Genomic DNA, 13,525 nt, shown 5'->3' with positions numbered 1-13,525 from the left:
CAAACTTCGAGAATGTCAAGAAAAGAACCAAAGTCTACCTCAGAGCGAATCCACAGGATTTGGTCACTGGATGGATGTGGGGGGAGTCATGGATGGCTGGTGACAGCCAGGACTGGGTGGCCGTCAAGAAGGAAGGAAGGTCAGGGGAAGGGCAGTTTTAAGTTAGACAAGATGATGAGTTCAATTTTGGATGCGTTGGGTTCCAGGCACAGCTGGAAATCTCCAGCAAGCAGATGGGATGTGGGATTGGAGTTCCCAAGAGAAACTAGGACTAGATGGATAGGCCTGGCAACTCTCTGCATAGGAGTGAGGTCAGCATGTTGGAGGAGAATCAGTCCTGGAATCAGCCAAGTCAAGTTTGAACCCTGACTCTGTCACTAACTTCTTATCAAATGGGATAATGTGTAAAGCACCATAGAAATGACGGTTATTTGTGTGATCTAAGGAAAGTTCCTTCACTTCGCCATGCCTCAGTTTCCTCATTAAGAAAATGAGAGATTAGGACAAATTGACATCCCAGGGCTTTTAGGACTCCAAATCAATAATCCTATGATCTTAAGCCTTGACTTCAAAGCTCAGCACTGCCACATCCTACCTGTGTGACCTTGGTTTCTGCCTGGAGGACTTTTCCAAACCTCAGTTTCCTCAACTTTAAAATGAAAGAGTTGGATTATGGGACCTCCAAAGTTCCAATCAATTCAACCTATAATAATACAGCTTCATGGCTTGGTTTAAATCCTTCCTTCTGGAAGTGGCCTTTCCTTGGCTTCCTCTCCCCACTTGGCGCTAGGGCCTCCGCTTCAAGAGTACTTCCAATTTGTTCTGTGGGTATGTGCGTGTAACTTATGTGTATGTAAGATTTAAATCAATATCAATAACTCCATGTATTAATTTTATAAAGTTTATTAATAATCACTTGAAGTAGAAAGAATAAAAAAGAAATGTAAATATAAGATCTAATTATCTGACAAACATAAGACCATGTGAGTAAATTCTCCTGCCTGGCTCAAAGCCCTCTTCCACAGTCATGATCGGGGCGGGGGAGAGAGAGAGAGAGAGAGAGAGAGAGAGAGAGAGAATGAGTGAGTGAGTGATGGGGTCAACCAGAACTTTATCCTACATACATACATATCCACGTGGCGTGAGCACGCAGTGTTTGTACTCAGCGTGAACACGCGAATGGGATGCTGGGTAAGAGAGCATGCAGAGAATCTTGTACATGTGTGGATAGAATTTTGCTCCTCAGGACTATCTCCCCCATTAGAATGTGGGCTCCTTGAGGGCAGGGACTGTGTTTTTGCCTGCATGCCTCGGTATCCCTGGCATGTAGCCCAGTGCTAGAAATATAGAAGGTGCTATAGAAATGTTAGTTGTTGTTATTATGATACCTCTGCATCCCCAGTGCTTACTTAGCACAGTGCTTGGGACATAGGGACTAAAGAAATGCTTGGTGATTCACTGACCATAGACCTTAAGGAAAGATGAAATCCCTAAAACGAGGAAGTGTATGAAGATAGAATGTGACCCGTGGGCCTCAAGGTTCTCATCTGTGAAATATGAGAGGGACCAGATGGCCTTTGAGGTCCTTTCCCACTCTCCAGAGCCCTGGGGGTAAGCCATGCTTAGGGGAAGGAATCCCTAGTAAAGGAAATTAAGGATGATGAGCAGAGGAGAAGAAGGAAAGAATACTGTTGCAAAAACCAAGGAAGAATACAGATGGGAGCCCCTGGGTTCAAATCTGGCCTTAGACACTTCTTGGCTGTGTGACCCTGGGCAAGTCACTTAATCCCAATTGCCTACCTCTTACCTCTTGTCAGCCTTGGAACCAATACTCAATATCAATTCTAAGATGGAAAGTAAGGATCGAAAACAAACAAACAAGGGAGAATGTCTAGGAAGAGGGGAAGCTTCAGAGGTCAAGAAGGATGAGGACAACTTAGTGGATTGTTGGTGACCTCAGCAAGAGCCATTTCAATCACGTCACCGAGTCAAAGCTAAATTGCAAGTAGTTGAGAGGGGAGCCGGGGATGAGACTGGGATAAGGACTCTTCTAGCTATATGGCAGTAAAAGGGGAGGAAAATGAGGGAAAGATAGAGACAAATGAAGGCTTTTTTTTTTTAAACCCTTAACTTCTGTGTATTGACTTATAGGTGGAAGAGTGGTAAGGGTAGGCAATGGGGGTCAAGTGACTTGCCCAGGGTCACACAGCTGGGAAGTGTCTGAGGCCGGATTTGAACCTAGGACCTCCCGTCTCTAGGCCTGACTCTCACTCCACTGAGCTACCCAGCTGCCCCTGTAGACTTTTTTAAAGATGGAAATAGCTGGGCTTGTCTGTAGGCAGCAGGAAAGGTCCAAGAGACATGGAGAGACTAAAGAGAAGAGAGGCTAGAATGATATTTGGGACTAGCTCATAGAGGCACTGGGTGGGGATGAGATCCCCAGAGCTGGCCTTGCCAAGTCTGTCTACCTCTTACCTAGACACCAAGTCTTATGGTGAGGTAGAATGTTCTAAAGGAAGTGGAGTGAGGCAGCGGGCATTTAGAAAGGACGGACTATATTAAGTGCTGTGCTAAGGGTGTGTGCATCTGGGGAGGGGGGGAGGTGTTACAAATACAAGCCCTAATAGGGGAGAACAACAGAAAATGGAGCTGAAGAGTGGAGCCTAGGGAGCAACGCCCCCCAGAGTCTGAAGAGTCAGAAGCAGAGCTGGAAGAGGAAGGAAGGTTGGCCAACCTGGGCCCCTCACCAAAATGGAGGCCCTGGGAGGAGCTCAAAGTTTTCAGTCAAACTGGACATAAAGTCACTGCTAAGAGAGGAAGATGTGTAGGAGGAGAAGAACAAAGATCAGCCAGGATGAGAAGGCACAAAAGGATGAGTGGGGATCTTCACCAGTGGAGGGAGTGCCCGCATGATGAGATTCTACACCTGGAGATAGCCTCCTTGGGCCTCTGTTTCACCATCTATAAAATGACCAAATCACTTGTTCGAGGTCATATAGACAGTTGTCATTAGCAGTGAGAGCTATGGCAGTCTAAGAGAAACTTTCTTAGCATGGTGGTCAAGTTTTCAGCTCTGACTGCAAAACAGAAGATAATGATAACATTCCTATTAACCATCAATGATGGTGACGCTGGCATCCTTCTTAGGAGGTTCCTGACTTGAACCTGCTTTTCCATGGGATGAGATTTCTGCAGAAGAGGCTAGAAGAGGTGGAAAAGGCATCTGGGAGTCTAGATCCGTGAGGTCTGGGAGACCCACCAGATGGTGGCGTTCTCTCTTCGAGGGCGCTGCAGGAGCAGAACGAATAGGAGGTCCTCAGAACACATTCTTCTTCTGACATGGCTGGCCCCAACATAGACACTGAGCACAGCACCGGAACAAGCCTATGGGGTCTAGATCTTGCTCCCCGTGATGCTCACCCTGCGCTGGGGGCATAATCAAAGAGAGGAAGAAACAGCTAGACTTACCAAAAAATTCAGGTCAAGAAACATTTATTCATGTAGCCCCTTCTAGGTCACTAGGTGGTACAATGGGTACAGCCAAACTCAGCATCGGGAAGATCTGGGTTCAAATCCTGCCTCAACAACTTAATCACTTGTTAAATGGGTAAGCCACTTAACCTCTCTTGCCTCAGTTTCCTCACTTATAAAATGGGGATAATAGCATTTATTTACAAGGGGGTAGTGAAGATCAATGAGTATATAAAGCACACACTCGTATAATGTATATGCTTGATAAAAATAGCAGTAGTATATTGCTGGCAGGTAGGTGGTACAGTGGGTGGAGTAGGAAGTCAGGAAGACTTTTTCCTGAGTTCATATCTAGCCTTAGACATTTACTAGCTATGTGACCCTGGGCAAGTCACTTCATCCTTTTTATTTCGGTTTCTTCATCTGTTAAATGAGCTGGAGAAAGAAATGGCAAATCACTCTGATATCTTTGATAAGAAAACCTCCAACGGGATCACAAGAGGCAGACATAGACTGAAAGGACTGAACAAACAGTAAAGAATCTATAAATAAGAGCACGCAATGACATAAAAATAGATCGTGTGAACCACAAAGGAAGCCTATCGAAATGCTAGCTCTCCCCGTTACTGTTGGGCAAAGGGGAGACAAGGTGCCAGAGTCCTGCCCTCCGGGAGCTCCAGAGACTACCGTGGGGTGTGGGATACGGGATATGTCCTGGCCGCAGGGGAGTTAGCACACAGCATTCTGAGGAAGGATGCAGCGCCGGAGACCGGCTTGAAAGGAAGGCCAGACTCTGGAGAGGCGGCGATGGGGAAGGCAGGCCCAGCAGGCACGGGACCCAGGCACAGAGAGGAGGCCGAGGTCGAAGGCCGGGCACCAGCCCAGTGTGGCTGAGCCAGGAAGAACAGGGGGCAGTCGTGTGAATGAAAGCAAGAGAGGGGTAGGGTGGGGGGAAGGAGCCAGACCGCGGAGGAGCTTCAGCGTCGGCCTGGAAATGTATTTGATCAGAGGGGTAACAGAGAGCCATTGAGAGATACGCTCAGAGTCAGGTCGAACGTAATTCATTCTTCTAAGGATTCGGTCATTACTTTGTGAAGGAATTTGTGCCAGAAAAATGGACGACCTGAAGGACAGTGAGAAAAGCAGGAAGACTTGCATGAAGTCATGCACAATGAGGTCAGCAGAACAAGGGCGGCATATAGAAAACCAGAAGCAGCTCCAAAGAGAGGAGGGCCCAGGGTGGCCGCGGCCTCTGGCCCACAGCGCCTACTGCGAGGCAGATCCCGCGAGCGAGCCAAGGTGGAAGGCAGGCAGCCGGGGAGGCAGCCTCTCAGTGCCCCCAAATAGCAGATGCCCACCAATGGGGAAGAGTGAAAAAATGTGGTCAGCAAATGTAACAGAATAGTATTGGGCTATAAGAAATGATGAAGATGATGAAGGCAAAGGACCACGAGAAGATTCATAGGAACCGATACAGAGGAGGAGCTAGGTGGCACAGTGGATAGAACGCCGGGCTGGAGTCAAGAAGACCCGAGTTCTGGGGGCAGCTGGGTAGCTCAGTGGACTGAGAGCCAGGCTGAGAGGCAGGAGGTCCTGGGTTCAAATCTGGTCTTGGACACTTCCTAGCTGTGTGACCCTGGGCAAGTCACTTGACCCCGATGGCTTAGCCCTTACTGCTTTTCTATCTTAGAACCAGTATACACTGTTGATTCTAAGACAGAAAGTAAGGATTTTAAAGGGGAAAAAAAAAGATCTGAGTTCAAATCTAGTCTCAGATACTTGCTAGCTGTGTGATCCTAAGCAAGTCACTTACCCCTGTTTGCCTCAGTTTCCTGATCTCTAAAATGAGCCAGAGAAAGAGACAGCAAACCACTCTAATATCTTTGACTGAACAATAACAACAAAAGCAGAATTCATCATTCATAATGCCTTCAACAATATAAATGGAAAGATCAGTAATAATGAGAAAATCAAACTTACTCAAAGAACTGACTTCTTTTTCCAACAATAATATGATAACACCAATTAGCGTTTATTTACATATCGTTTTAAGGTTTTGAAAGCGCTTTACAAATATAATTTCATTTGATCCTCACATGAGCCCCAAGAGTTAGGTGTTACTATTATCCCCGATTTACAGATGAGGAAACTGAGTTAGACAGAAGTTAAATGACTTGCTCAGGGCCACCCTTGAGGGTCTAAAGCCAGATTTGAGTTTGGGTCTTCTTGACTCTAGACCCGGTATTCTCTCTACTGCAACACCAGCTATGTGTCGCTGAGGTTGTCTTCTATTTTTCGATTTCTTTAAACCCTTACCTTTTGTCTTAGAATGGCTACTTGGGTTAGTATCCATTCTAAGATAGAAGAGTAGGAAGGTCTAGGCAATTGGAGTTGTGACTTACCCACTGTCTCCCAGCTAGGAAGGGTCTGAAGCCATATTTGAATCCAAAGCCTTCCTACTCCAGACCTGGTGCTCTGTCCACTTTGCTCCCTAGCTGCCCTCTGAGGCTCTTTTGCACCAGAGGTGTCGAACTCAAATTGAAAAGGATTCGTACGAGCCACATACCAGACTTAGAAAACCCCAAATGGACATTTTTTATGTTGAATGGTATTTTTATTTATTTTGCTAAACATTTCCCAGTGAGATTTCAGTCTGGTTTGGCTCCATTGACCTCTGCTTTTCACCTCTCAGGAGATGAGTCACCATTGGTCTTCCTGCTGCCTCTTGATCCCTACAGCTCGACTCTGGGACCTTCTGATGGTCAGACCTGTCCTTGGCACGCTGGCTGCACGAGTGCTCTCCACAGCCCAGAAGACCAAAAGTGGTCAAGGTCCTGAGCTGCCCTGGGGCCCACCCCGGAAGCCCGGGTGTAAACATACGCCATGACTTCAGGAAGGACACTCACCTTTATGACTGTTCCCTGATGCTTTTTTGACAAAATAGTCACAGATGACGCCCGCATCCTCACTATGGCGACAGTTGTGCTTGCCAATGTCTTGTTTGATGCAATCCGCAAGGCTCCTCTCCCCTCCGGTGCACTTCACGTTGTCCGCATGGATCGGCCCTTTTCCTTCCCCAAAGTAAGCCATGGTTCTTGCTCTGGCAGGGCCCCTGCAAATAACAGCAGCGGCGTGGTCAGCTTCTCTCGAGCCTCAAAACGGCACGCAACCTTGTTGGAGAAACCAATTGGGCATCTAGAACCAGGCCTAATTCGTGAATCACAAGGAATTTCCTTTCATTAGTCAGCATTGATTCATCATCTTCTGAATTAACCTTCTTCATGATTTCAGTCAGTGAAGACACCAGTTAAAATCATTGATTTTTCTGGAAGATTCCTGATTTCAAGGTCAGGTCTTACCTATCACACGGAGTGGCTAAAGGGCCCTAGACAAAGTTCCTAACTCTCTTGTCTATGAGATACAAATGAGTCACTGATCTGTATTCAGGGAGAAACTTTCCACAAAGGGAATTCCCTACAAAAATGAGATCCCAAATCCAGGGTAAAGCCAAACAAAACTCCACTGGAAAACTTAATTAGTAAATAAAAGAAGAAATAAGTATAATTTATTCATCGAAGCAGTTTGAACAAAGAAAATTGCCCGATGACAACCTTTTTCGTCTGAAGCCAGAGTGGCACAACCATGATAGCCCTTTTTCTTGTTTTAGCCTACAATTTCCTTTTTTACCAAAGAAGTCAAAACTTAAATATGTTTAATATCAATGTTAAATTATAAAATGTTGAGTAAGGGGGGTGGGGTGGAAAAAGGAGAGTCCATTGGGCCATTAAAAATGATATACCCTCTAAACCTTTCAGTCAGTTAATGAACATTTATTGAGTAGTTACTACGGGCCAGGCACTGTACTAAGCAATGGGGATACAAATATGAAGAAAGAAGAAAACCCTGCCCTTGAGGAGCTAACAATCTAATGGGAGAAGACAAAAGAGTAAGCAGCAAAGAGGTAGTGACGGGAGGTACCGGGTACTGGGGCACAATGGGAAAGTTCCATGAAATCAGTCCAGTGGGAAATAAAGAGATGATTTGTTTTTTCCCCTCCTTTCCTAAATGCGGGTCGTGGCTCCACTCTCTAATCCAATTGGGGCAGAGGGTACAGATGAAGTGTGGGGACCAAGGCTGATGAGATCTTGTAGGATGATGAGATTCCCCAATGGCAGAGGCTATGACAATGGAATGCAAGCTTTGGCAGGAGCAGCATGGTAGGTACAATAGAAGGAACATGTGACCTGGAGTTAGAGAAGCTAGATTTAAAGCTTGACATCAGGACAAAATATATTTTTCATCAGGCCTTGTGATCAGATGTGAATTCTCACAGACTGTGTTTTGGTGATATCTTTTTCTGGATTGAGCAAATATGTTAGTTAATCTGTTAAAAAGGATTAGGTAAGTGTCTGTTTTCTCTTTGTCTTCAGCTGTGGAAATATTTACCTTAAAATATTTGCATTGATGTAGGGATATTGGTCTGTAGTTTTCTTTCTCTGCTCTGATCCTTCCTGGTTTAGGTATCAAGACAATACTTGAACAATAGAAGACATTTGGTAGGATCTCATCTTTTCCTAGCTTTGCAAATAGTTTATGTACTATTAGAATTTATCATCCATTGAATGTTGGATAGAATTTGATTATATAAATATACCTAGTTCTGGGATTTTTTTTCTCCCTTGGTAGTTGTCCGCGGCTTTGCCCAAGCAGGACAGAGCAGGAAAGTGGGCACTATAGATAAGCTAAAAGCATGTCCTGAGAAAGATGACCAGGATGGTGAGAGGAGTGGAGACTATGCCATATCAAGATCAGTTGAAAGAACTGAGGAGCTTTAGTCTGGACATGACAGCTGTCTTCAAGTATTTGAAAGATGATTATGTGGAAAAGGGATTAGTCTTGTTTTACTTGGCCTTAGAAGTCAGAATTAGGAGCAACAGATGCAAGTTGTCGAGGCAGATTTTAGCTTAACAGAAAGTTTTTCTTTCCAACATTAGAGCTGCCCACAAGTGTAATGGGCTGCCTTGGGAGGTAGTGACAAGTCACAAGAGATCATCTAGCAAAGACTGGATGACCACTTTTCCAAGATGTGGTAGAGGGGATCCTTGTTCAGGCAAGGTGGACCAGATCGCTCTGGATCCCCTTCTTATTCAAAGATTGAGTGGAGAAGTTCAGCTTCTGATTTCAGAATCCTTACCCACTTTCTGCAGCTTGAGAGCAGAGTCCTGGGCAAAGCTGAGGAGGCTGATTGTGAGTACCTCAAAAGTGTCTCACCCCTCTAAACTGACCTGGTTCCAGAACTTCACAAATCCCTGCTTTAATGGTCAACAGCGCCAGAACTGGACATCTTCTCTGTCGGTCAGTCATGGGTCAAGAGGCATTTATTACATGCGTACTATGTGTCAGGCACTGTGCTGTGTGTTGAGAATATACTCGCTGTACGTGCAAACACCCTACCTCCTGTTTCCACTTTCCACCTATTTCTCAGGAATTGGAGTCATTGCCTTTGCTCCTGGAAAGGTATGATCTGTCTACAGCCCTGTGGCTCTACAATCCCCATTGCTTCTTTGAATCCTAGGCTGAACGTCTCTTCTCTGATCACCACTCTCTGTCCCACTCCTCCCAACTTTTCCGTCATGTCCTCTGAAACTCTCCAACTCTTGACAAATGACTCTTTATCAAAATTGCACCCCCCCTTGACATTATTTTCTACTTACTCTGTGTGTATTTATGTGTGTGTGTGTGTGTGTGTGTGTGTGTGTGTGTGTGTGTGTGTGTGTTTCCCCCAATAGGATATAGTCTCTTTGAGGTCAGGGGCTATTTGATTTTTGTCTTTTTATTGCCAATACATGGTATAGTGCCTATTGATTGATTGGCTTGGCAAATACATAGGTAGATATTTAGATGTGAGCACTATTGGAGTCTAGACTATTCAGGTATCCTCTAATTTATGCCTATCGCCTCCAAAGTTGCCATGGTCTTCTGTTTTCTTGATCTTTATCTTTTTGAGGGAATTCCAAAATCACTGCCATGTAAGTTCAGTAAGCAATTACCAAGTCCAATTCTAATTAAAATTTAAATTATTCTTCAATAGCACATCCTAAAAGAATAGGCTACCAGGCCATTAGACAGACACTGGCTAAGGAGGTTTCCTTTCAGTGTCCCCAAGCCAATATGATCCTCCATCTACCACTTAAACAAGAATTCTGAACTTGGAGTCTGTGACTTTTTTTTTAAAAGAATGTTGCGATTATGCTATTTCAACATAATGAGTTTCTTTTGTAATATTATGTATTTTTATTTTTTGCATTTAAAAACATGATTCTAAGAAGGGGTCCATAGGCTTGACCACCTGCCGAAGGCATCCAGGACACAAAAAAGGTTTAAAAGGCCTGATCTAAAGCCCTCTCCATAGTGCTATGCCAGAAGATGGTAAGAGAGAGGGGGTAGAGCAGACTAACTAGAGAACGGCTCATCAGGTTTTTGAAGAGAGGATGTTTGTCCAGGGGCTGGATGGCCTAGGTGGCCACTGTCTTGTTCACGCAGCATAGGATCTGTAATATATTTGGCACTAACTGGATTTAATTCAATGGAAATAAACAAAGACATTTAGCAGCTTTGTGAGCAAAATCACTGCCACGATATTTTTCACCTGGGTGATAATAGCAGAATTTTAAATGAGGAAGTGGGCCTCCATTGTAGACAGAAAAGGGGAGACATCTGAACGTTAACAAGACAATCCCTTACTTATAGCCAAGCTGCCGACACACCACAGCCGCATCTTTATCGGTCCATCCATCGTCACAGATCGTTCCCCACTGCCCATTGACAAAGATCTCCACCCGTCCTTCTTTCTTGTTCTCTCCATCCATCAGCCGGATAGGGAAACCTTAAATAAGCCCCAGAAGTATGAGAGTCAAAACTGGAGTCAACATAGAAAAGACTTTCCACTCTAACAAGCATTCCTGTAAAACGAAATTGCTCTTTTCTTACCTGGGCAACTTTTTTTTTTTTTGGTCTTTTGGTCATCATATTACATATTCAAGTCAATAAATGTCTAATAAGCTCTTACTGTATATACAGCATTATGTACCCTGCAGTGTGTATTAACTGTTCCCCAGACTTGAAACATCTTCTCCACTCTCTGGGCCTTTGTATTTCTCATGGGTGACATGCAATTCTTCCTTATCCTCATAGTTTAGAGCAGTGGTTCCCAAACATTTTTGGCCTACCGCCCCCTTTCCAGAAAAAATATTACTTAGCCCCCTGGAAATTAATTTTTTTTATTAATTATTTTTAATAGCAATGAATAGGAAAGATAAATGCACCTGTGGCCATCACCGCTCTCCTGGATCGCTGCAGCACCCACCAGGGGGCGATGGCACCCACTTTGGGAATCACTTTTTAGAGTCTTTCTCCTTGTCCAAAGCTCAGCTCCTCCCTGAAGCTTTCCCCATCCTCTGTCATTAACATTGACTCTCTCCTCAAACCCTCACATTTTGTAATCTGTAGACATGGAGTATCTTCCCATGGAATGTCAAATTCCTTGCGTGCAGGGACAATCCTATTTTTGTCTCTCGTCCCCAGCATCTCATACAGGGTCATATATGAAAGAATGATTGTTAAATATTTGTTAAATTATTATTCCCATTGCCACCCTCTCCTGAGAAAATCATCTATTCTTTTTTTATTCTGTTTCCTCATATGTGACAACAGACACAAAGGTACTACTGAGTAAATAGATATTTCAAACTAAAACTTTCTGAAATTTTATAACTACTTGTAGGAGGTGAGATAAAAGAAATTCATCCTCAGACAAAACAATTATGTCTGAAATTCATTTTTACATCATCATATTTTGCAGTTTCAGACTTTTGTCTGGTATAGAGTCCTCGTTAAGTAGGAAAACAAATGTACAAGGACTCATATCTTCTTGCTATAACCATCTGTAATTCACTTGCCTACTTTTGTGCCAATTTCACATAATTTCTGGACAAAATTCACAATCTCGGTGTCATGCCTTCCCCTCCCTCTTAAAACGATTTTACATTTATTTTGTCAAAATGTCTGTACTTATACACATACCCATTTTCTCCCTTAATAGCTCCTTTGAGGTCAGAGGCAATCTCCCTGTTTTCTTGGCACTCCCAGCTCTTGGGAGAGTGCCTGGTACCTTATAAGAGAGCCTTACTAAACGCTTATTGATTGACTGATGGATTGAGACAACAGGGGCTTTATCTCAGTGTTGTGTCTCAACTCTCACCAAGGCTTCTATCCAAGGCCAAGGCCTCTAATCTGTTGCAACAGAATTTATCTAAAAAAAAAATGCTGGCTGAACAAATTAAGGTATATGAATGTGACAGAACATTATTGTGCTAGAAGAAGTAATGATGGGGATAGTTTTAGGGAAGGCTTGCATGAACTGATGCAGAGAGAAGTCAACAGAACCAGGAGAACAATTTATACCACTCTAATACCAAAAATGAGCAATTTTGAAAGGCTTAAGAATCTAACCAGTGCAGAGACCAGCCATGATTCCAGAGAGACAATGATGAAGAACGTTACCTACCTCCTGATGGAGGTAATGGACTAATAAGCAGAAGGAGACACATTTTTGGAGACGGACAGTACGGGAATATGTTTTGATTGCCTATATGCATTTGTTACAAGAGGTTTTTTTCTCTTTTTCCTTTTTTTCTTTCGGTTGGAAGGAGAGAAAAAAATAAAAGTTTATAATTTAGAAAAGAATAAAGTTAATTTTTTAAAAAAGTGAATCACGTTTTCCGGGTTAAGATGGCGGCAGAGTAAGAAGCAGCTCTAAACCTCTCCTAACCGAAACACACAAAACTCCTCAAGGGGACATAAAAACAAGTCCAGACGAACGGAGGAACCCCACAACAGGGCACAGCGTGGAAGGTACGTGGAATCGAGACATTTCCAAGCTAAAAAGGGCTCTCACTCAAGCGCGAGCTGAGCAACCGCCCCACCCCCACCCCCTCCACACTCACCTATAGCTCTGAACCCAGCTAAAAAGAAATAGAGCAAGTTTGGGGCACCCATCGAGTCATCAGCAGCTCCGGGACCTGTTCCTGAGAGCAGCAAGACTTAGGACCCCATTAAGTCAAGAACGCACGCGAAATCTGAGCGCGCGCGCGGGAGCGGACGCTGGGAGCGGAGTGCCTGCTGAGCAGAGGCGTGGGTGCCGGCTGAGCAGAGGCTTGGGTGCCGGCTGAGCAGAGGCGTGGGTGCCGGCTGAGCAGAGGCGTGGGTGGAGGCAAACACAACCAGGAACTAAAGCCTAAGTGGGGAACCAGTGCAGACGGGTATACGACTGTGGAAATAGATCCCTGAGACTTGTAAAGAAACCTCCTGCAGAGGTTCAAGCAAGGGAATCCACCAGGGGGCTTGACCTTGGAAAAAACTAGAACTCAGTCCTCAGGAGCCAATAGATCTCAGACAGACACTGAGAGCGAGGATAAACCTGAGAAGCTGCTGGGCTAATGATGGCTAACCAGTTGCAGGAAATTCAGAAGAGAAAGAATAATAACAAAAAAAAGAAGTCTTTAACACTCGACAGCTTCTACACAGAGAAAATCCAGACAACCGAGCAAACAGAGGAGGAGAACAAACAACCATCCAGACCCTCCCCAAATAAGGAAAACTCCTCACAACCTATGGAAGAGTTTAAATCTGAGATTTTGAGGAAAATGGAAGAGATCTGGCAAGAAAATAACAGCTTAAAAGGTAGAATCTTGCAACTGGAAAGCGAGGCTCAGAAACCAAATGAACTGATAAGCAAATTGAACACAAGAAATGACCAGATTGAAAAGGAATACCAAAAGATTATGGCCGAAAACAAGAAGATTATGGCCAAAAACCAAAAGATTATGGCCGATTACCAGAAGATTATGGCCGAAAACCAAAAGATTATAGCCGAAAATCAATCCCTAAAGGCTAGAATTGAGCAAGTAGAAACTAATGATCTCTCAAGACAACAAGAACAAATAAAACAAAGCCAAAAGACTGAAAAAATAGAAGGAAACATGAAATATCTCAA

At 44.1% G+C, this 13,525-nt stretch overlaps 1 protein-coding gene across 1 annotated transcript in view; it reads right to left on the bottom strand.

The window, feature by feature from the left end:
* PRSS12 (serine protease 12) overlaps window positions 1-13,525 on the bottom strand; it is a 95,673-nt gene that overhangs the window by 27,645 nt on the left and 54,503 nt on the right. Inside the window, exons 8-9 of the mRNA XM_044680550.1 lie at window positions 10,216-10,357; window positions 6,378-6,583 (exon numbers count right to left, since the gene is read on the bottom strand). Coding sequence (XP_044536485.1) covers window positions 6,378-6,583; window positions 10,216-10,357 — 348 coding nt within the window. The remainder of the gene's footprint in view (window positions 1-6,377; window positions 6,584-10,215; window positions 10,358-13,525) is intronic.

Source organism: Gracilinanus agilis, chromosome 6, assembly GCF_016433145.1.
Source record: "Gracilinanus agilis isolate LMUSP501 chromosome 6, AgileGrace, whole genome shotgun sequence".
NCBI classification, from domain to species: Eukaryota; Metazoa; Chordata; class Mammalia; order Didelphimorphia; family Didelphidae; genus Gracilinanus; species Gracilinanus agilis.
Note: the sequence above shows the minus strand (reverse complement) of the source record. Positions and strands in the feature narration are given on the sequence as shown.